This window comes from Chrysochloris asiatica, unplaced genomic scaffold, assembly GCF_000296735.1.
Source record: "Chrysochloris asiatica unplaced genomic scaffold, ChrAsi1.0 scaffold00041, whole genome shotgun sequence".
Taxonomy (NCBI): domain Eukaryota; kingdom Metazoa; phylum Chordata; class Mammalia; order Afrosoricida; family Chrysochloridae; genus Chrysochloris; species Chrysochloris asiatica.
The window spans coordinates 14,781,195-14,804,613 of record NW_006408559.1 but is presented as its reverse complement, the minus strand read 5'-3'; the positions used below and the strand labels follow the sequence as shown (position 1 = coordinate 14,804,613).

At 50.9% G+C, this 23,419-nt stretch overlaps 1 protein-coding gene across 1 annotated transcript in view; it reads right to left on the bottom strand.

Annotated features, from left to right (window-relative positions):
* The window catches only part of AGK (acylglycerol kinase), a 53,834-nt gene that overhangs the window by 2,985 nt on the left and 27,430 nt on the right, over positions 1-23,419 (bottom strand). Inside the window, exons 5-13 of the mRNA XM_006861253.1 lie at positions 20,212-20,304; positions 18,672-18,704; positions 18,277-18,371; positions 14,110-14,179; positions 11,853-11,932; positions 8,671-8,728; positions 4,073-4,220; positions 3,503-3,600; positions 1,003-1,073 (exon numbers count right to left, since the gene is read on the bottom strand). Coding sequence (XP_006861315.1) covers positions 1,003-1,073; positions 3,503-3,600; positions 4,073-4,220; positions 8,671-8,728; positions 11,853-11,932; positions 14,110-14,179; positions 18,277-18,371; positions 18,672-18,704; positions 20,212-20,304 — 746 coding nt within the window. The remainder of the gene's footprint in view (positions 1-1,002; positions 1,074-3,502; positions 3,601-4,072; positions 4,221-8,670; positions 8,729-11,852; positions 11,933-14,109; positions 14,180-18,276; positions 18,372-18,671; positions 18,705-20,211; positions 20,305-23,419) is intronic.

The window sequence follows — 23,419 nt, the reverse complement described above, 5'->3', positions numbered from 1 at the left end:
GCCTTGCCGCTGCTCTTGACTGCAGATGCAGACAGCAAACCAAAGGCTGCTCAACACAGGGGTGCAGGCCCAAGGGGGGCACAGCAGAAGTTGAGGATGCTGGGCAGCGAGGTCAGGTCAGGCCTGGGGACACTGGTCTCATCCAACCCCGTGTGGGCAACAGGGGGCGCTCCAGGGCAGGGCCCAGGCAGAGAGGAGGGCTACAGAGCTTGGCAGAGAGGGCTGGCCTGCGGGCAGGAGGCACTGAGGCAGAGCCTGAAGGGCATTCATGGTTGCTGGGGAGTGGGGTTTACAGAAGCCCACCACACACCGTCCAGTGAGGCAGCAGAAGGCTCGTTTGTCTGCTGTGATGTTGGAACCCTCGTTCGTTTCCTTCCGTTAGTCTTTTATTTTAACTGGGGTGAAACTTTACTGTGCAAACTAGTTTCCCATTGAGCAATTTACACACGTTGCATTTCCAGGCACAGTGTGTAACCCCATGCACACTTCCTGCATCCTCCCTGGGTCCCTGTTTCCCTGGGTCCTTCTTTCTTGTCCCTTCCTGCCCCGTGGGCTTTGTCTCGGGGCCAGGGCGGCATTTGGAGCTCCTAAGTTTGGTTGGAAGTAGAGTTCTGCCGCCTGGCACAGGGGCCTGTCGTACCCCGAGCCCCAGTGTGAGCTGGACAGCAGAGGGGCAGTGTGTATACGGCCACACTGAGCAGGGACCCCCGGCCTGTGGTAGCCCGAGCCCCAGTGTGAGCTGGAAAACAGAGGGGCAGTGTGCATATGGCCACACTGAGCAGGGACCCCCGGCCTGTGGTACCCCGAGCCCCACCATGAGTGGGGATAGCAGAGGGGCAGTGTGCACACAGCCTCAGTGAGGTAAACACTGAGGGCCCCACCCCACACCCCGGCCTTTACCACCTGCGCCCCCAACTGCGGGCAGTGACAGCCGAGGGGCAGTGTGCCATGGACTCTAACACTACAGAGCACCTGAGGAGGAAGCCCCAGACCCCCACTCACCCGATACTGATGAAGTCTCCTTTGCTGACCATGTCGGGCTCAATGCAGATGTTCATGAAGTCCTCTGTGCTCTGAAAGAGAGGGGCTCAGCCTCAGAGCCCGCCCCGGACCTGCACCCTACAGAGTCCCTGTTCTTGCTGCCGTATCATAGCGTCCCCGTCGGAACATTCCTCAACATCTTGTTTCTACTATAGGAACCACATACAGAGGCCACGCTCAGGACGGCATTTCTGAAGTTCCGCCACCAACAGTCCAGAGTCACTCAGGGACACTATGGGTTTGGGTCCAGACCATCACAGTCAGCCAAGGACGTGATAAAGCGAATTGTGCATTGTTGAGTTTCCCGGTGCATGTGACAGTGGTGTGTGGACTCTGCTGTTGTCTATGAAGTGTGTGGTAACATGACGAGAAAGTCTGGAGAGTCATGAGAATGACTCAATGGGACACAGAAAGCCGAAGTGAACGCATGCTGTTGGAAAAAAGGCCCCCAGGGAGCAGCGCAACGCAGGGTTGTCACACTGTCAACCTGTCAAGACTGCCACAGGCCTGTCCTTACAGCCACATGGGCGCCCCACCAGCCCTCCTGCCTGCTGCCAGGGAGTGCTCATGCATCTGCATTCTCATACAGGCAGGGATGCCGGGGTTGGAATGCTGCCCAATCTTTTGTTGAGACCCCAGAAAGCTGTGGGAGTGAGCCATGGCATCCTGTCTGTAAGCACAGGCCTGCCTCCGTGCCATCCGTAGTCCCCCCAGCAACAGGACACCCCAACCTTTAAGCTCCGAGACTTGGTTTCTCTGCAACTGGTGGTCCCTGGAAAAGTCATGGGCATTGTTCTATTGGAACAACTGCCTCTTGGTCCAGGTACAGATTCCTCATGAGCACAATTAAGTGTTCCGGAATACTCATACTTCGCAGTGTTGTCCGTAGCTTGTCATGATCCACACAATCGAAAGCCTTCGCGTAGTCAATAAAGCACAGGTAAACATCTTTCTGGTATTCTCTGCTTCCAGCCAAGATCCATCGGATATCAGCAATGATATCCCTCATTCCACAGCCTCTTCTGAATCCGGCTTGAACCTCTGGAAGTTCTCTGTCAATGTATGATTGCAGCTGTTTCTGTATTACCTTTAGTAAAACTTTACTCACATAGGATATCAAAGAGATTGTTCGATGATTTCCGCATTCCGTTGGGTCATCTCTCTTTGCAATGGGCACAAATACGGATCTCTTCCAATCAGTTGGCCAGATGATTGTCTCCCAAATTTCTTGGCAGAGATGAGTGAGTGCCTCCTGTGCCACCCCACTTTGTTGAAAGATTTCAATTTGTATTCCATCAATTCCTGGTGCCTTGTTTTTTGTCAATGCATTTAATGCACCTTGGACTTCTTCCTTCAGGATTGGCTCTTGATCATATGCTACTTCTTGAAACAGTTGAACATCAACCATTTCCTTTTGGTACAGTGACTCTGTGTATACCTTCTATCTTCTTTTAATACTTTCTGCATCATTCAGTATTTTGCCCAGAGAAAAAGTTGGTAGAATTCTCCAATTTCATCATCACTGGCTTTAGTGGTTTTGTGTAACTTTGAATAACAGTGGTATTAGCTGGTCTTCCTTGTAGGCATGTGGATATTATCCTATCTCAGACAGTGATGTACTTCAAGATACATCTTGAGACGTTCTTTTTTATGACGAATGTGGCACTGTTCCTCCTCAATTTGTCGTTCCCAGCATAGCAAATCATGTGATTGTCAGATTCGAAATGGCCAATACCAATTCAGTAATTTCTGGGATAATGATGTTTATGTATTCCATTTCATTTTGACAACTTCCACTTTTCCTAGTCATACGTCGTACATTCTATGTTCCAATTATTTATTCATGGATGCTGACAGCTGTCTCTCCTCAGTTTGAGTTGTGCCCCACCAGCAAATGAAGGTCCTGAAAGCTTTACTCCATCATGGTCAACCCTCCTTTGAGGAGGCAGCTCTTCCCCAGCCTTCCATGCTGAGGGGCTCATCTTCTGGCATGGTATCTGGCAAGTGTCACTGCTATTCATATGGTTTCAGTGGCTAAACAGTCCCAAGAAGTCTGTCTCTCCTTCTTCTTCATCTGTCTTTGTCTGGAAGCTCAGCTGAAACCTGTCCACCGTGGGTAGTATTTAAAATATCAACGGCATAGCTTCTACAGCACAGCGACATGCAAGCCACCACAGTATGACGCACTGACAGATGCGGGGTGGCGCACGCTTCCTGCTTGTCCTCATCCTTTGGCTCGATCCTCCCGGGGCACAAACACACAGTCAGTCTAAGAGCAGTCTAAGATGTCACCTGTCAGGTGCATCTCCTCCTCACGTATGAACATCACCTTCCAGGTACAAACGCCTGCTAATATAACCCCCAGTGTCCAGCACAATTCAGCTCCCACTACTAACACTGACATTGCATGTCACCTTCCAGGTACGAACACCTGCCTAGTATAATCCACCAGCACACTCACCGCCAGGTCGAGCCTCTGGTTCCGGGTCGTGATGGATAGTTCAATGGTGGACAGCTGCACTTCCTTCCAGACCTCAGGGCACGTCTCTCTGGAGCGGGCTGCACGTCCACAGGACACAGGTCAGTGTGGCCCCTACCTCTCCACCCCAACCATTGGCATCCCTGGGCTCTGCCCCCTACCCTTCAGCAGCCTCTTGGTCTCTCAGGTCTTACACCGTCCGGCCACCCCCACAAGCGGTCACAGCCGTGCCGGTTGGGACAGGGAGGGGCCAGTGCGTGTCACAAAGACAGAAGCAGGTGCATCCAGCGCCCCATGGTTGCCCTTGTGTGGTGCAGGGGTGGGGGGGAAACTAGTGTTCACAACAGAGGAAGCTGTGTGCAGGGCTCACGGGGCTCTGTGCTTCCATCCTGTACCACCTGTGACTGTTCTCATGCCCCTCCTGTGGACACTGCCGCAGCGAGGGTGTGTGGGAGGCTGCCCACGTGGCCCCTGGACGGCACCCCTGTTCCAGCTGGGTCTGAGACGGACTGGGGTGCTGGGGTGTCCCGAGGCCAGCACCATGCCGCTCACCATCCTGTGGCTGTGCCCAGTAGGAGGCCAGCCTCCGCAGAATCCTCCGGTACAGTGAGGGTCGTGGGGGCACCCCTTCTGGCTTGCTGGGGGGTCTCGGTGTGGGTCCTGTGTACACAATCGAGGCCTGGTGTGTCTGTGGCCACTCCTTATTGAAGGGACAGAGGGAGACAATGCGGTTACACCCAGCCTGCTCTGGCCTCTGGTCTAGGCAGTTTCCTCCTGAACACCTTGAGCCCTGTGGCTGCCCATCCACTGCCTGCCTCCGTCCAGGGCCTGTCTGACTTGGAGCAGAGACTCCTCACAGATCCCCACCTGGGACACAGGATGAGGAGAGGCGATCCCTGCAGGGTCCCCACCCCTGAGGCTTCCAGCCAACGCATCATCTCATGCTGAGGATCTGTCTCCTACTCCTGGCCACACCAGTACCTCACAGCTATTCTCTCAGCCTGAAGCCCACCACAGACACGCTCTGGTCTATTGTGGGCCTCTGAGCCCCTGGTCCCACCCTCTAGTTGCTGCCTGTATTCTGGGCTCCTGTGTCCAGGTTGCTTCGTAGGGTGCATGGTTCCCTGCTCTCAGGCATTCCTGAGGGAGTTACAAAGAGGGACCGCTCTGGCCCACCGCATCCCACCCAGTCCACAGGACCCAGTGTGCACCTGGCCTGCCGCCCTTGGACCTCACACGCCACGGCCTCCCCACGCAGGAAGCCCAGGGTAGGCGCATTCGGGGCAGGAGGCCAGTTAGCAGTCTCCTGACACAGTGCCGCCCGGACTCCGAACCTGCTGCTGGGCCACGGCCCACTCTCAGCACAGGGAGAGGTGCTACTCTCTCAGCCTGCAGTTTCTCCTCACCAGTGTGGACCCTTCATCCCGAGCTCATGCTGTCATCTTGCCTGGTCCTCGCTCACCCCAACATGTGCCCCCAAGAGCTGATTCTGGGCGGGTCCGGTCAGTGGGTTTCAGATTTCTGCGTCTCAGAAACCCTACTGTCCCACTGCTAGAATCAAACCAATGGCATGGGGGGTTCTGGGTTCTGGGGTCAGGGCTAACTTCTAAAATCCTCCAAAAATTGAATGATCCTATTATATTACCTCTCAGCATCACCAGCCATCTACAAGAGGAAGACTGGCAGTCTGCTCTATAAAGACGGCAGCTGCGGAAGCCCACGAGTCGGCTCCACCTGCCCTACAGCCTGTGACGTTGGAAACGATGATGGCCGTGGGTTTGGGTTTGACTTTTGCTCCAACCATGAGAAGAAGACCTGGTGGCGCACTGGGTACGAACTCAGCTGCTGATCAAAAGGTTGGTGGTTCTAACCCATCAGCTACTCCATGGAAGCAGTTTGCTTCCTTAAAAATGACAGGTGGACACTGTCCTGCAGGGTGGCTATGCGTCAGAACCGTCCCCACAGCACATCTCAGTATTGCTGGAGGACTGAGAGGAAAGAAAACTCACCCCAAAGTGGTCCATGGGGCGTCACCCATGCTCCTGCTCTCGGGTCCCCACTGCTCCAACGCTCCTGGTGCCCCACACCCACCTCACTCTCGGCCGTCCACTGCGCGTCCTACAGTCCTTCCACCACCTGGACCTTCCTTCACTGCCCTCCCCCATCCAAGGTGAGGGTCCCGGGCCCTGCCCCCGACCCAGGGAGCTTGCCAACTCAGTCATCCTTCCTGTCTCCTGAACCTTCACACTTCCTCGTCTTTTCCTCCGCGTACGGAAAAGTCTCTGATGAAGACAACACAACCATGCCGACCCCATGGCTCACACTGTGGTTATTAAGTGGGGTTTGAACCACCAACCTTGGGGTTTGCAGTCCAGTGCTTATGCTACAGCGCCACACCAGGGGTCCACAGCCTCACAGCCTTTGTTTCTTCTCTCCCACCCCTTTAGACTCACACAAACCTGGTTTCTTCTCCCCCGTCCCTCCGAGTCCAGACTCTTAACGGAGGAGCTATACATGCAGTGTCCACGTCCGATCTTCCATTTAGTTCCTAACTGTGTCCACTCTGGAGGTCATCAGCAAACTCGACTGCCCAACCCAATGACCAATGTCCCGTCTCTATTGGAATTCTTTCTTCCTGGTAGCCCACCCTGATTGACTCTGGTGTCACCTCCGTCCCCTCAGACTCTCTCAGTCACCGTGTCTAGCTCCTTCCATGCTTGTCTTCCTCAGGGTTCTCCTGCCACCTGCTCCTGCAGGAACCCATCGTCTCCATGGCACCCAGGCACAACAGCTGAAGCCGCTCCTTCAGTCAGACCTCTCTGCGGACTGACTCACAGGCTCAAATCACCACGAGGGTGTCTGCACCGCCAGCCTCTCAGCAAGAGCCCAACAGAAAACTCCCTCTTCATGACCTCCACCTGCTTCTGCCATCATTAACGTTACCAGGAAACCCCGCTCTAGTCCGTCCGCCCAGAAGTCTGGGAACCCTAACTTGCCCTCTCTGCCTAGACATACGGCTACCGCCTTGGTCACAACGGTATCGCTTCTGGCCTGGTCTGTCACTGGGGCCCTTGCCTTTGGCCTGCTGGTGTGTACCACCGAGTCAACACCAACTCATAGCAACCCTGTGTGACCAAACAGAACTGCCCACAGGGTTTCCAAGTACATGACCTGCATGGGAGCGGCTGGTGGGTTTGAACCACTGATCTTTCAGTTAACAGTCAAGCTCTGTAATCGCCATGGCTCTGCGGCCTCTGGCTGGTCCACATTCAGTCACTGTCCACACTGAGGCCAAACGGCTGGACTGTGCTCAAGACGTCCTCAACCCCAGTGTGTGGAGGATGGAAGTCAGAACCACATCCAACAGCCACACCTGCCCCCACTCTACACCAGCTTCATTTCCTGACATCCTACAGCGCCCCCGTAAAGATTACGGTCCTACAGGGGAGCTCTACTCTGCCCTGTGTCTGAACAGACTTCACAGCAGCGGGTTGATCTGTGTGTGGGGGGACCCAGACCTGACAAGAGACCACCTTCCCCGTGGGGGAACCCAGACTTGGCACGAGAGCCACCTTCCCCGTGGGGGGACCCAGACCTGACATGAGACCACCTTCCCTGTGGGGGGACCCAGACCTGACATGAGACCACCTTCCCCATGGGGGGACCCAGACCTGGCATGAGACCACCTTCCCTGTGGGGAGACCCAGACGCTGCCCTCAATGCCCCTCCTGTCTTCCCGTCCCAGCGTCTCCAGACTGAAAACCACCACATTCCTCCCTGCCGCATGCAATCTCCTCTGGAGGGCAAGATACATGTCGGGTTTGACTTTGCGTCTCCCGGGTCCCACATTTACACAGGCACTTACTTTCTTGCCCCGTCCCCCAATGCTGACCACGCTTCTCACCCTAGGGAGCCACACCCCAGCTGCCGAGCTCAGAAAGCCTGCTCTTAATGTTGACTTGACTCCCATTCTGTGGTGGGGTTATTTTTAAAATTTAATTCTTTAATCCAATTGGGGTTTATGTCAGAAGGTGAAGCTATATTTGCCAAAAGTTCTGCAATGAGCATGTATTACTTTAATATTAGAAAAACAGCTCAGTGCTCTAGATATTAACACTGGACATTCCGTCTGCCCATTTCTAGACTGTGAGCTGGCGCCTTTGGTTGGCATCGGCTGTGGCACTTTGTCCACAGCTAGGGAGCACTTCCCTGTCAGCGTCTGTGCGGGTCTGCACCGAGCTTGCCTCGATGCCAACGTTTTGGGACATCTAGACACAGCACCAAGGAGCTCTGGTTGCGTAGTGGTTATGAATTGGGCTGCGAACCTTAAGGTTAGTAGTCCGAAACTACCAGTTGTTCCGCAGGAGAAAGATGAGGTTTTCTGCTCCGGTAAAGATTTATAGCCTCGGAAACCCTGTACAGGGTCGCTCTGGGTCAGAACCGACTCCATGGCACACAACAACAACAACAACAACAGTCACAATAGCGCTTTCTCTAATGAGGGGACTGCCTGACCATGGTGCTGACCGTGGTGCTGACCACCGCAACAGCCACTGGCTGAAACCATTAGAAATCTACGGATAGAGACACAAGTCTGGTTGGCTATGTTGCTGTCAGGTGCCGACGAGGTGGTTCTGACCCACAGTGACCCTGTGCACATCCTAGGGAGGCTCGGCCCGGTTCTGAACCATCTCACAGCTGTTGTTACACTTGAGCCCGTTGCTGATGTCACTGTGCCAGTCCAGCACTTTTGGGGTCTCCCTCTTTTTCGCTGACCCTCCACTTTACCCAGCATGATGTCCTAGACACGGATACGGACACACGACACTGGAAAAGGTCCAGGCCAAGCTGTTCAGGTCTGCCCAGTGAGCGTGAGGACAGGAATGAGCAGGCTGCGGGAAGAGGGCGTTGAAGACAAAGGAGCCGTGGGGCTGCGTGGTCATGAAGGGAGTGAGCTGGTAGGTGAGAGGTGGCTGCTGATCAAAACAGGAGCCACCAGGCTCTATGGGGTGTATGCAGGGCTTAGGTAAAGGGCAGGGTGCCTTCGTTGGCCCCATTCCAGTGATGGAACATGTCACTTAGCTCCAGAGTAGGGACTTTAGAAAGAATCCCAAATGCGCACGTCACAGGTAAGTGTAAACTCCACTTACCTGAAGCGTGCTGAAAAAGTGGGCAGCCTTGGTCTTCAGTGGCCCGAGATACCAGTATCTGAGAGGGAGCAAGATGAGAGTCGATTAGCGCGGCGGCGGTGCCCTGACCCAGCCCTCCTCTGTGGGTGCTGCCCCTGGAGGTATGTGCACTGGGGCCTCCTGGAACGGGTATCACAGCAATGCACGTCCAACGGTCTCCAATGGCGTTCAGCAGACGGACTCCAGTGATGGGTCAGGCCTGTGAAACCACATCGCTGCCAAGTATTCTCCCAGCCAGCAAATGTGGAGGATGGGCATTCGAGAAAGCAGCTCTTGGAGCGGAGAACAAAACCACACAGAAATGCAGACGCCGGGAGCGGAGGGCTCACAGGCTAACCGCCTGGTCAACCTCACACACACACACACACACACACACCGTACAACTATGTGTGCGTCACTGTAGCCTCACACGCATGTGAGTCAGTTTCAAAGTACAAATGTTAACTCTGAGCATGAAAATGAAAACCCCAAACCAAACCACCCACTGCTGCCGAGTCGATTGTGACTCACGACGATTCCACAGAGCCGAGCAGAACGGTCCACCTTCGTGTGAGCAGAGCGGCTGGGGGCTTGGCACTGCTGACTTTGCCATTAGTACTCCCGCGCCAAGCCCAGAGCCCCCCCAGAGCTCCCAAGAATGAAAACAGTCTGTTGACTATTTCTAAACCTGACTCGACGGCTCACCACAACAAAACAGCAAATCCAGAGAAGATGCCGAAGACACAGAGATGACAGGTCAGAATTCACAAGGAGGCACAAGCTGCCACTTCCTGCCCCATCGTACCTGCTGACTTATCACCTACGGTGGCTGTGGCGGTAACAGAAGAGCTATAGTGTGTAAAATTCCTGCCTTTGGGGCTTATGAATGGAGAAAGCTGGACACTAAAAGTAATGGAACCATCATGGCTGTGTGTGACGGAATACACTGTGGTGCTACACAGGATAAGCACTGGACTGCAAACCCTGAGGTCCATGGTTCAAACCCAGCAGTCACTCCTGGGAAACCCGATACAGGGTTGCTGAGTCAGAATCGACTCGATGGCACTAACAGTAACAACCCATACTGACAGGGAGTCCTGGTGTGGTGCTGTAGGATAAGCCCTGGACTGCGAACCACAAGGTCAACGGTTCAAGCCCACTAGCAGCTCCATGGAATTGGGTGAAAGTTTACAGGGCAGAGCATCAGTTTTACATTCAATAAATCATATACTTTGTTTTAGTACAATAATTATAATCCCCTCCGTGTACCATCAGTTAACAGTATTTCTCGTTATTCATTTTAGCTCTTTTTTAAAAAAAAAACAAAACACTCAGGTATATATAATAATTTAAACCACCAAAGGGCACATTCTGCAAGCCTGCCTCCTGGCCACCAGCACTCAGTCCCTCTCTTCCGAGTCTACAGTCCTCAGCTGCTCCCTCTCTCCATGTCCCCATCTCTGATGTTGCTGCGTCTCTGGATAGGGTCCTGCATTCTGCTTGTGCTCATCTCCCTTGATGGTCCTAGGATCCTCTGTTTCTGGACTGTAAGATTAACTACTTCCTTGTTTTTGTTACAAAACTTCTACGTTTACAATTGCATCTCCCCTCACTTCATATCAGCTAGATGCTTCACTCTCAGCTCTAGCCCTCTGTGGCTATGTCCTTGTCCATGGGCTCAGGTATCCCCAGGTCTTTGGACCAACCAGCCCTTCCTCTGCTCTCTTTCATTTCCAGGTTAATGGGAGTCTACGGAGCGTGGTTGAACTCAGTCCATGTCTTCATTGCAAGCTGTTTTTTCCAAAGAGCCAAAGCATCAGACCACACAAAGGAATTCCTCTCCCCACACCGTCCGATAGGTTTTATTTTTACAAAGGTCTTTATAGTCTTCTTTTCCTGTGCAGCTAGAAGGACACCTCTCGATGGGGACAAGCCTCACATCCTGACTCCATTCCCTCAGACATACAGCTACTCACTGGTACCAAGTGACAAGTGCCAGGACTTTAAAGCTCATCATTCAGAAAGCAATCAAGATCCCCACAGGACTGTCCAACTCAGACAGGGCGCCCCAATGTCACCTATGGACTCTGGTCAATAATGCCGTATCAGTGTTGGTGCATTAGTTGTAGCAAACACACCCACAGTCAAGCAAGACGAGAGTAACAGAGAAACGGGGTGCATGGGAACTCTGTAGTTTCTGCACAATTGTTTTTATAAAATTCTACGGTCCTAAAAAATAAAGCCTATTAAAAATACAAACACTGAGAATCACTTGAGGCATCTAACAGGGCTGACCTGTGGCCATGCTTAGGGCTGATGAACACACTATGGAAGGAAGGCAGTATCAGACTTCTCCAGGAGAAGCTAAGCACTACCTCGTGGTGAGCTGTGGGAATTTGAGATCACAGATCAAATACAAGGCAATTTCTGGAATTAAGATATAGCCATGTGTACTTGCAAATAAGATGTGAAATATTTAAGAATGCTATGTGTGTAATATGCACTGTAATATCTCTCTTTTGACATTCCGCTGCCAGAAACCTCATCAGGGGGGATAATAAAGGAAGCAAATGAGAGGGCAGTAAGAGAGGGTGCTGGGCCGCCTGGGACAGGAGCCGGCACAAGATCAAGGGGTGACTCAGGCCCCGAGGAAGCCTCCTGGGTTCTCCAGGGCCATCTCCGTCCTGGAGATGTTCCTCCTCCGTCCTTCTCCATGGGGACAGCCATGTTCTAAGTGCTAGGCCTCAGGAAGTAACTGGGGAGAAGCTCGCCAGGACAGGAAAGGTCTGGGTGGTGGCCACACTGCCCTTGGTGCCCAGTGAGGTGAGCTACAGGGGGCCAGCTCCCAGCTCTGCCTGAAGGCTGGCCTGCACGGGACCTGTCAGCGTGGGCCAATAACAGATACCACGCTCTTCTCTTCTCCAGCCACTGACTGGCCAATGTTGGGGAAACCGGGCAAACCTTTCTACAGGACCATGAGCCTCTCTGATGGCCCTGACCCTATTGTTCCACGTACTCCAGCCTCCAACCCAAAGCCCAATAACCCTACAGAACAGACTGCCCATAGGGTTTCCGAGCAGATGGCCTCTTTTTTTCACCTCTAGGCCCCCAGACTTATCCCCATAAGACCACCACATCTTAAGAGACAGAAGAGGAGGGCTTACTTGCTGACTTTGACTCCGGCGTCCCGGAAGGACCCCCATCGCAGGCCAGTCATGGCGAACACGGGCTGTTCCTTGTCACCCTGGAAGGTGAGCACAGCAACTTTAAAAGAGCGGCTGGAACCTGCAAGCCCCCAGCAATGTGCGTGGCCGGCTGTCCACCAAGCCGACGTGCTATAGTCACGCAGATTTTAGACAGGGCTGGGGAGCAGCGAGAGGCAGATGGTCAGGAGACAGCCGAGACAAACAGGCAGGCACACATTTGTGATATGTTTTTGTTGCTCCTGTTGTTGTTAGGTGCCCTTGAGCCAGCTCTAGCCCACAGTACCCCGCTGTAGAGTGGAATGAAACTGTGGTGGCGTCAATGATTAATGTCTCTTCCTGATGTCATCTTTCTAACTCCTATCAACTGACTCTTCCCTGGTGGCTCTGGGTCACAGAAGTTGGGAGAGAGGCTGATAGGATGCTATGATTCATCTGTGAATGACTGACTTCATTGTGATTGTGAAAACTTGGGTTTAAAATGAGCCACCTCGGAAGCAGAAAGGTGGATCTCACTACCATCAAAGAGAAGCCAAGACTGCAATGTGTCATCTGGACCCAGAAACGCCCGTGTTGAACCTTCAGGACCCATGGGCTGAACACTGTGACCCCAGAGGAGGGGCAGAGGAGCAGCAGCTGAACCAAGAACCAGAGCAGCAGGCAGAGCGGAGGCCTTCCCAGCCCACGGAGCAAGTCCAGCTGAGTGACTCTGGGCAGTAGCCTCGCCTGCAGAGTGGGGTGCATTCAGGCACTTAAGTGGGGGAGCCAGAGCCACGTGCCTCTAGGCTAAGGCTTGCAGTGGAGTGGTGTGCCCTGTGAGCATCTACCCGAAGCTTCGTACCACTGCCAGGGCGGAGAGGCTGTCCTGACAGAAAGAACCGGCCCTGAGCATTTCTGACCCTGAATTGTACCCTAATTTGCCTAAGAAACCTCACAGCTGTGAGTGTGGTGTCTGAGCTCTGTGTGGTCTATGGAATAGACACTGGAACCCAGCGGAGAAGCAGCGAGGCCTGTGGGAAGAAGGGGCGGAGCCATGTCCAGTTTCTGCAGACAGGCTCTCAGTGGCAGCTAGTTCCTTGTTGTTGCCAGGTGCTGGCACGTCCCTTCAGATTCACGGTGACCCTGTACACAACAGGACACTACACTGCCCAGTCCAGGACCAGCCTCACAATTGTTAGCTGGAGCCCACTGCTGCTGCAGTGATGTCAATCAACTCATTGGGGGTTCTTCCTCTTTGTCGCTGACCCTCCACTTGACCAAGCATGACATCCTTCTCCAGGGACCAGTCCCTCCTGAGAACATGTCCAGGTCTCACCCTCCTCTCTTCCAAGGACCACTGTGACTGCATTTCTTCCCACACACATTCGTTTGTTCCGGCAGTCCAGGGTACTTTTAATATTCTTCTCCAGTCTTCCTTACTCACCGTCCACCTTTCACATGCTTATGTTGTTGTTGTAAAAGTCTGTGGAGTAGACTCATAGTGACCCTGTATAGGGTTTCGGAGGCTTTAAATTGTTATGGGAGCAGAAAGCCTCATCGGGTGGTGGGCTTAAACTGCCGACCTTACAGTTTGCAGTCCAGTGCTTATCCAACGGAGCCACCACACTCTCACATGCAGATGAGATGTTGTTGTTGTTAAGTGCCGTCGAGTCGGTTCCGACCCATAGCGACCCTGTACAGGGTTTCCGAGGGTGTAAATCTTTACGGGAGTAGAAAGCCTCATCTTTCTCCCGCGAAGCGGCTGGTAATTTCGAACCACTGACCTTAAGGTTCGCAGCCCGATTCGTAACCACTACGCTACCAGATGAGATGAGGCAAATGAAAATACCCTGGCTGGATTCAGGCACACGTAAGTCCTCAAACTGATCTCTTTACTTTTTAACACGTCAAACTGTGCCTAATGCAAAAAGTAAGGAGTCCTGGTGTGGTGCTGCGGGTTAATGCGCTGGACCTTAAGATTGGTCTGAATGCAAGGTCGGCGGTTCAAGCTCACCAGCCACTCCCAAGAAACCCTATACAGGGTCACTATGGATCAGAACCCATTTGATAGCAGTTAACAACAACAAATGCGAAACGTCATTTCCTTTTTTTTTTTTTTCATTTCTTGACTGCTGCTTCCATGAGTGTTGATTGCAGAATGTATAAAGTATGAAGCTAGGAAAACTAGAAGTTTTTTTTTTTTTCTTAATTTTTAAGAGATAGGAAGAAAAGACTGTACCTTGATCTGCAAGACATCAAGTGGGACTGTCTCTCCTTTCACAATGGCGAGGGCGGCATTGGTAATGTGTCTATGAGACAATGAGAGGGAGGGGTGGAGTGAAGGAGCAACAGACCCCACCCACTCCCAGGCACATGCTAGCAGACACACACATAGCCACATCCTTACACACAACCACACCTTTACACACACACAAACATCCACATGCACACACCCATGACCATGTCCCTTTAACCCCCTCTACACCCACACACAACCACACCATCCCACAACATACAACCAGCTACCGTCCCTGCCCCTCCCCTCCAACACACACACACATAACCACATCACTTCCCAGAGCATGAGCGATGGGATCAGGCTCAAAGATTTCAAGAGGGGACAGAGGGCAGGGTGGAATCCTGATAGGAATACAGCGGCGGGCTCTGACCAGAACCTAGAGAAAGCTTTGCAAGAGGACGCTCATACTGATGACTGATTTATTTAACCGTTACTGAGTCTAGACACTGTGCGGAGGCAGTTATCACTGGTTAAAAATAAGCTGTAAACATTGTAATTGGTCTTTATGACATGTGAAATGCCGTCTGGTAGGTTCCGACTCATAGCGACCCTGTGTAGTGTTTCTGAGCAGCAGCTGGTGGGTGTGAACTGCCAACCTTGTGATAGTATGGAGCTACCCCAGGAACCCTACACAGGGTTGTTGTTGTTGTTCAGTGCCATCGAGTCGGTTCCGACTCATAGCGACCCTGTATAGGGTTTCCAAGGAGCGTTTGGTGGGTTTCAACCTTGTGGTTTGCAGTCCAGAGCTTATCTTACAACGCTACACCAGAACGCCTTAAGCAAGAAAAATGATCTAAGTTTGAAAGGGCTAAGTTAATTTTTTAACTTCTTGTGAAAAAATTCACCCTTGTAACTTTGCCAACCACAGTCACGGAACCACCAGGATGGAGGCGTGCAACATGTCCAACGACCCCCAAAGTTCTCTCATGACCCTGTGGTCAGTCGCCTGTGGCATCGTCAGCTCCTGACCCATTTTCTATCTCGATGGCTCTGTCTCTTTCAGAATTCCAGACCCGTGAGACCAGTCCAGCTTCGCCCACTCAGTGTGAGTTGGAGATCCATTCATGTTGTTGGATGTATGGGTAGATGCTTTCTCTCCGGTGCTGAGCAGTCTTCCAGCCATTTACCACAGGATGGACAGGGGGCTTTATTAGAAATTACAAATCAATGACTGTGGTTGTTTGTCTGTGTAGCTTCCTTTTTCTTGAGTAAATATGTAAAAAGTGAGGTTGCTAATTGCACCTTAAGCGGTGGTGGTGTATGTGCCATGGAGTCGGTTCCGACTCATAGCGACCCTTACAGCGTTTCTGAGGCTGCAAATCTTTACAAGAGCAGAAAGCCTCATCTTTCTCCTGCGGGACCACTGCTGGTTTTGAACTGTTGACCTTGAAATTAGCAGCCTGACTTGTAACCACTATGCTATCAGAGCTCCTAGCACGTTACGCTAGGTTTCATTTCTAAGAAGCTCCAAGTGGCCATGTGCTTCCCACCAGTGACGTGACTTCCCCTTGCTCCACATTTTTGTTGCCAGTCCCTTCCTTCCTTCCTCCTGATTCTGCTGAAGCCGTTCTATCAGCCTGGTGTGGCCACGCAGGATCAGAGCTTCACCAGCTGCTCCTCGGAAACCCTAGTAGGGTCTCTGTTAAGTCCGAACTGACTCCATGGCACTTAACAACAACACTATGTCCCGGTGTGGTGCTGTAAGACAAGCACTAGACTGCTAGCTACAGGTCAGCAGTTCAAACCAACGAGCCATTCCTTGGAAACCCTACTCAATGGTTGCTTTGCGCTGGATCTGACTCAGCGGCAATTAAACAACAACAGACTCGTAGCAGCATTTCATTATGGATTTAATTTGCATTTCCCTAAGGATTAATGATGCTGAATATCTTTTCAGGGCTTATTAACCATCCTATGTTTAGCTTCGTATAATCTTCTCAAGAAGCACTATTATTGTGCGTATAATAAACACGGGAGAACACGAGGGTCAGGGGGATAAGAAGAATCGCCAAGATGATACAAATTAGACTTCAGGTCTCACTCCAAAGGTGTGCCTCTCTCTACCTTGTGAGGCTGCCTTCTGGACAGACCCTATGGAGACCTATGGAACCCCAAAGGGAGACCCACACCTGACACTTGGCATTCATCAGGCCTCTATACAGAAAACGCCCAAATCAAGCACATTGACTTTGATCGGTGTTTTCTGACAGCTTCAGACATCTTGTCATTATTGTCCACTGTGACTCCTAGCGACCCTGGAGGCAGAGCAGAACTGTCCACAGGCTTCCTAGACTATCTTCGTTAGAGAAGAAGATGCAACCTCTTTCTCCTGCCGAGCAGCTGGAGGTTCGAACACCCTCTGCGCATTTAGCAGCCTCTGCAACACCAGGGTTCCTTTACTGTCGCTAAGTGCCATTGAGTCGGTTCCGACTCACACCAACCTTGGAAATAGGGTTTCCGAGGAGCGGCTGGTGGGGGTGAACCGCAAACCTTACAGTTAGCAGTCTAGTGCTTGTCCTAAAATCTTAACACTATAAACGTTAACTCCAGTATGTGATTAGACTTGGGTTCCCTAGTTATTGTTAAGTGCTGTTGAATCAGTTCCAACTCATAGCGACCCTGTACAGTGTTTCCGAGGAGCAGCTGGTGGGTTTGAACTGTTGATTTTGTGCTTCTCAGTCCAGTGCCGATCCCACAGCACCAAAAAAGAAACAGTCTATCTTTTTCTCTCATTTTTATTAATACTCTTTTATCCCCCTTTCCTCCAGGAAACTGATGGTACTCGGGAAGTTAGGAGCAATTTAGAAAATGAGCTTTCGTTCAGGAGAAGGCCGGCAGTGTGACCAGTGCTCAGATTCATCAGGTCTGAATTTGATGGTCCTGGAGGGAGCCCTGAGGAAGGCCCAAAGTGCTCAGTGTCTGCCCTGAACGCTGCCTAGCAGCCCTGAGCCCCCTACCCGCCCTGAATGCTGCCCGGCGGCCCTGAGCCCCCTGCCTGCTCTAAGTGCTGCCTGCTTATGGAGGGGCTGAGGGATTCTGGGAGACTGACTTGAAACCCAAGATGCTGCTGTAGCTCAGAAGCCCTTTCATATCACTTCAACATACTGTTCCCTAAACTTCTTCACAGAAGACAGTGGAGACACAGCCTCCAGCGTATCCTTGTCCAGCAAGAACGGAAAGTTCTAAATAAAGCCACGTGGTAGCAGGGCAGACCGGGTTCAGGCTGAGGATGCACCTACATCATTCCAAAGTCACGGCTCTGCCCTCTCTGGAAACAAGTTCAGCACGACCAGGCTTGTAGGAGACACAGAGCAAAGCCTGCCTCTCCTGGAGCAGCTGGTGGAGAATGTCTGCTTGACCCCGAGCCCGGGACGTGCTTGTCAACCAAGCTTGACAAACGTTTATATTACAAACAGAAGCAACAGGACATGAACTGCAGAGGGCAGCTGAACTGTCCACCTCGACATCACTGGCAACCGTTATTCAGAAATGTTTGAGTCTGGAAGCTCCGTGAAAACCTGCCCAGTATACCAGCACACAAGACTTGACCAACAGGTGACTGTGCATGGGGCACTGGCCAAGAATCGAACCCAGGTCTGCAGCAGGGGAGGAGAGAATTCTTATAGAATTTGTGCCTCCTATGCTGGAGACCTGGGTTCGATTCCCAGCCAATGCACCATGTACAGCCACCATGCCAGCAGTCTGCAGGGGAGGCTGACATGTTGCCAGGATGGTGAACAGGTTTCAGAAGAGCGTCCAGACTGAGGTACACTAGGCAGAAAGGCCTGGAGACCTACTTCAGAACTCAGTCACATGCTTAACAACTCCTTCGTGGATTCCGCCTCTGACATCAAGGCCATAGGCCCAGCCTCCCCCAGGGACACGTGTCTCCGTGCATGCAGAAAGCAAAGATGCCACAGGTGTCTACCCAGAGAAAGGGCAGCAGGAAGGTTTGGAGAGGGGGCACTGCCGTGGATGACAGAGGTCATTAAGGACAGATGGTCATGTCCAAGCAGCCCCACAGCCCACAGGACAGCTTCTCTCTGAGCCAGGTCCCCAAGTGCCCACCACACACGCAGGCTTCTCCTTTCGACAACGACAACCTACTGGACTTGGTTTCCACTTTTAGTAAAGAGGGTCTGGCTAAGGCTGCTCTTCTGGCCCAGCGGGATGAATCCAATGGGGATCTTACTGAAGGCAGCCTGCGGGAAAGGAAGAGGGGAACTGTCAGTTTTGCAGGGAGAGGCTCAGAGTGTCCAGTCCCTCCTCCCTCCCCAGGCCCCTCGAGGAGCAATGGGACAGCAGTCTCAGGACAAGGACGTCCAGAGGGAAAAGAAAACGAGCTAGAATTCAAAGCCGCATCTGGGAACTCACGGATAGAAGAAAGAATGCAGTGAAGATAAGACCGCCCTTCCGAAAACCCAAGGAGGCCTCAGTGCACCCCCAGAAATGGAAAAGGGGGAGAAAACCTCCAAGAAGTCAAGAGTTTCTTTACAGCTCACCTCATCCGCTCTTCGAAGAACTCCAGTAATCACCTATGTAGGTTAAAACATAAAAATCAAAACATGAAGGGTTACAAGCAACATTTCTTTCTTTTATCATCAAAGAATTGGATTCAGTCTTCACATACCATAAACAAGCTCATTTCTGTTTTCCTGGAAACTGTCACAAAAAGGTACTGGATATTAAAACACAGGGCAACTTCCGTAGTAAGGTCAGGGCAAAGTCAGGGTTTATTTATGGCTACCCTAACTGCAAGAGTCCTGGTGTGGTGTTGCGGGTTAAAGCAGTGGACTTCAAGGTCAGTTTGAACCACAAGGTGGGAGGTTCAAGCTCACCAGCCACTCCTTGGAAACCCTACACAGGGTCGCTATGAATCAGAACCGACTCGACAGCACTCCACAACACCCTAACCACAGAAGTCCTGGTGTGGCGCTGTGGGTTAATGTGCTGGACTGCAAGGTCAGCTTGAACCACAAGGTCAGCGGTGCTGGCTCACCAGCCGCTCGACAGCTGTGGGTTTCGGTATTTTGGGTTTTCTTGCACTAACCAGTGCATGTTTCCACACAGTTGTGATTAAACACTCGAGGTGGCATCTTGCTTTACAACAGTTTGTAAAGAAGCAAAAACCACACCCACTGCTGTGGAGTTGATGCTGCCTCGCAGCTGCTCTATGGGACAGGGCAGAGCTGCTCCGCAGGGCCCCCGCCCCCTTTGGGTTTGCAGTCAGGCACTTAACAGTGCGTCACCAGGAACACATGTTCCTCCTCCACTGCATTTCAGGGGTAATTTGAGGTTGACTACATTCTTCTTGGCACCCTATCAGTATTCTTCACACCTCATTAGAAAGCCCTGAAACCAATTACAATCAGCACCGAGTTTGACAAAGCTGCTTATGAAGGATCTTAACTGCGACATCAAACACAGGACTGAGCTCTGGCTGTGACAGCCACCATGAAGAGACCAGAAACAGGACACCGCATGATCTACTGTGTACAGGACGGAGGGCAGAGCAGAGGCGGGCCATCCACACAGGGGCCATGAAGCATAGCCATCTCCTTCCTGGGTCATAGGTCATGGGTAACCACCAAGGACTGGGTGTCTCCAGCAGGAGCCGTGTCTCCTGTGAGTTTACTGGACAGTGGGCACCCACAGGTGCAAATGGACGGATGGACTTCTATGTTGTTGTTGTGAACCGACTCACAGCAACCCTGTGTAGGGTTTCCAAGGCTTTTTAAATCTGTGTGGGAGCAAAAGCCTCGGTTTGTTTTCTCAGAAGCATTCCTCATCCTGGAAACATAATTCTGTCACAAGGAGGGGTTGCTTCTTCCCCATCAGGGTCTTCAAAACAGAAGCAGCCCAGCCCACCCAGCACAACCTGATCTCCGGGTCTAGTCTGCTGTCTGTGTGAGATGGGGAGAGGGTTTCCACAGAGCACAACAGAAAAGTACGGAAGGACAACTGGAAGCACCGTTCTCACGGACAGCAGCAATCCTCGGGAAGCAATGGCAGGGCAATCGCTGCCGGCAGCCACTCCCGTACCTCCTGCAGGGTCCCGTCCCCTCCAGCCACGATGACCACATCCGTGTGCTCCAGCAGCTCCAGAAGTTTCTTGGCCTGACCCTCATAGTCCGTCTGAAACACAAAAGGCTGTCATGAGTCATCCATCACCCAGGGACCATGGGACGAAGGCTAACAGGTGTGGGGAGTTTCCTTTTAGGTTTTCTCTAGAGTCTCCTCGGAAATTTCACACCACTGACATGAGAGAGCTGGGAGGGACCTCAGAGGCCATGCAGCCAGCTCCTTGTTCACAAATATGACAGCCCGACCCAGTTTGTCGGTCCCGGGGCCCAGGTTCCCCATCCTTTCCTGTTCCTCACAGGGCCACATCAGCCATAACAACCAGTTCCCTGAGAATCCGTGACTTCAAGCTGGTCCGCACCCAGGTAATGTTGTTGTCGTTGTGAAGTGCCGTCAAGTCGGTTCCGACCCATAGTGACCCTCTAGAGGGTTTCCAAGGAGCAACTGTTGAGCTTGAACCGCCAACCTTGCAGCTCAAACCAACTTTGCAGTCTAGCGCATTAACCCACAGTGCCACACCAGGCACCCATGTAATAGCTCCCCACAATTTCTTGGGTCACCAGAAACACCTCAAACTATTAACTGGAATGTAAACCGCTCCCAGGCTTCCTTTATTTGATACACTGACGAAGAACATTTCTTCTGTGGTATTTCTGCTAAAAACGCCTCATCTGAACCTGGGCATGGCAAGACACCAGAGGAACCCACACTGAGGGACACGCTACTAAGCCATTAGTGACCTGCCACTCTTCAGGAGTGACATTGATGCCAAACAAGAGCTTAGTGCAACCTGGAGTCCTGGATGCCTTCTCTTGTAACAAAAGATGCTGGTAGGACAGTGGATTTACTTAAATAAAACTCTACAGATTCTTAGGAATCCTGAAAACCTCTATCAATTCTATAAATCAAAAGGTTTGTAAAAAATGCAATAGAAAGATAATGGAATTTCTCCACAAACTTTCTGGAGCCCCCTCGTATACACATACAAGAGAAAAAGAACAAGCGAGAATGCCTGGAGAGAAGGAAATCCGGGTAAAACATGCAGATGGACATTCTCCAAATTACTTTTTTGACTTTACTGCACTTGGAATTACGGGCATGCCTCATTCTGTTCCAGACCAACACAATAAAGCTAAGACCACAATAAAAGAAGTCACACGGTGTTAGGGGGCTTCCTGATATATACAAAAGTTATGCTGACACTATTTTGATAGTCTATTCTGTGTGCTAGCTATATAGCAGGATGAAAATGTCAGGAATTTTGCAAGAATGACCAAAACAGGACACAGATACATGAACTGAGCATGTGTTGTGGGAAAAATGGCGTTGATAGACTTGCTTGAGGCAAGGTTGACACAAACTTTCCGTTTGTTAAAAGAACGCGTATCTACAAAGTGAAATAAAGCAATGAGATGGGCTATGCTTGTTCGTCAAAACTACAGTTAAAAGAAAATGTTGTTGGGGAAACAAAGAGTCGCCACTGAATAGTTTTCATCTTGTCTAGATGGGTCTGGTTAAAAGAGATGGAGATAAGATTCTTATGATTCAACAGTGAATAATTGTTTTCATGACTAACTGAGACTGTCACAATGTTAAAGGTAGAAGTTTTGTAACATAAACAGGGGAATGGTTAATCTTACCATCCAGAAACATAGTATTCTAGGATCATCAAGGGAGAAGAGCACAAACAGAGTGCAGGACCCTATCCAGAGAAGCAGCGACACCAGAGAGGGGAACATGGAGAGAGGGAGCAGCTGAGGACTCTAGACTCATGGGAAGTGAGGGACTAAGAGATGGCAGCTAGGAGGCAGAATGTGCCCTTTGGTGGTTTAAATTATTATATATGCCTGAGTGTTTTAAAAAAAAAAGCTAAAGTGAATAGAGAGAAATACTGTTAACTGATGGTACATGGAGGGGATTATAATCATTGTAATGAAACAAGGTGTATGATTTGTTGACTGTAAAACTGATGATCTGCCCTGTAAATTTTTACTCAATTCACAATAAAAACCTTAAAAAGAAAAAGAAGAAAATGTTAAGGCCTGTCCAATTGGTTCCAACTTACAGGTGACCCTTCATAGGGTTCTGAGGAGCAGCTGGTGGGTTTGAACAGCTGACCTTGTGGTTAACAGTTAGTGTTGATCCTACAGTGCCACACCAAGATTCCTAAAAGAAAATATAGGCCCAACAGCAGTTTCTAATGAGGTATACGAAGAAAACAGTAGTATCCCGGTTAATTTTTTAGTCTCTTCCTTTTAAACTTTTATTTTCTGTATATTTGTTATGATGCATATAGTACACTAGAACTTATATATAATTTATAAATGTCTTAAATTTAAAAATAATAAGGATAGGGCCCAGGAAATTTTAACATGGACTAAATAACCTGAGTTGGTATTCTAGAACTATTATTTTGGTTGGCTATGATAATGTTTCAGTTATGTAGAGAAGCACCCTTAGTTTTTAAAAGAATCCACTGCCATTGAGCTGCTTGTGACCCATGGCGACCCTATACAGGGTTTCCGAGACTGTAAATCTTATGGGAGCAGACAGCCTCATCTTTCTCCCACAATTTCATATATACGTATGCTCAAATATTCAGGGGTGAAAGAGAGGGCGCCCTGCTCTCACGGATGATGGAGACATGAGAGTGAGACCGTCTCAGACCCGAGAGGTCAGCACAAGAGCAGTCAGAACAGACGGCTGGCGAACAGGACCATGGACAGAGAAGGCGCTGCCGTTTCCAGCCACTGGTATAGATACCTGGTATTGAAATGCATTTTAATATACCAATAATTACAAAACACACTGATGACCTAAACTGTTCAGTTAAAAGACACCAATTATTAGACTGGGCTTGTTTAATACTCTGTTTTCATGCCTTTAAAGACACATCTAAGATGTTGTTGTTGTTATGTGCCGTGGAGTTGGTTCCGACTCTTAGCGACCCTGTACAGGGTTTCCAAGGCTGTAAATCTTAATGGGAGCAGAGAACAAACAAGATGGCGGATCGGGTGGCCGTATAGCAGAGAGCTCCGCCAACAACAACACAGAATACCTGACCAAGCAGCCTCAGGGGATGGTCCCAGAACTCTGAACCACATATAAAGGAATACTTAGAAGGTTGGAAGGCTCACAGCTGGGGGAATCTGTGGCAAAAGCAAGAAAT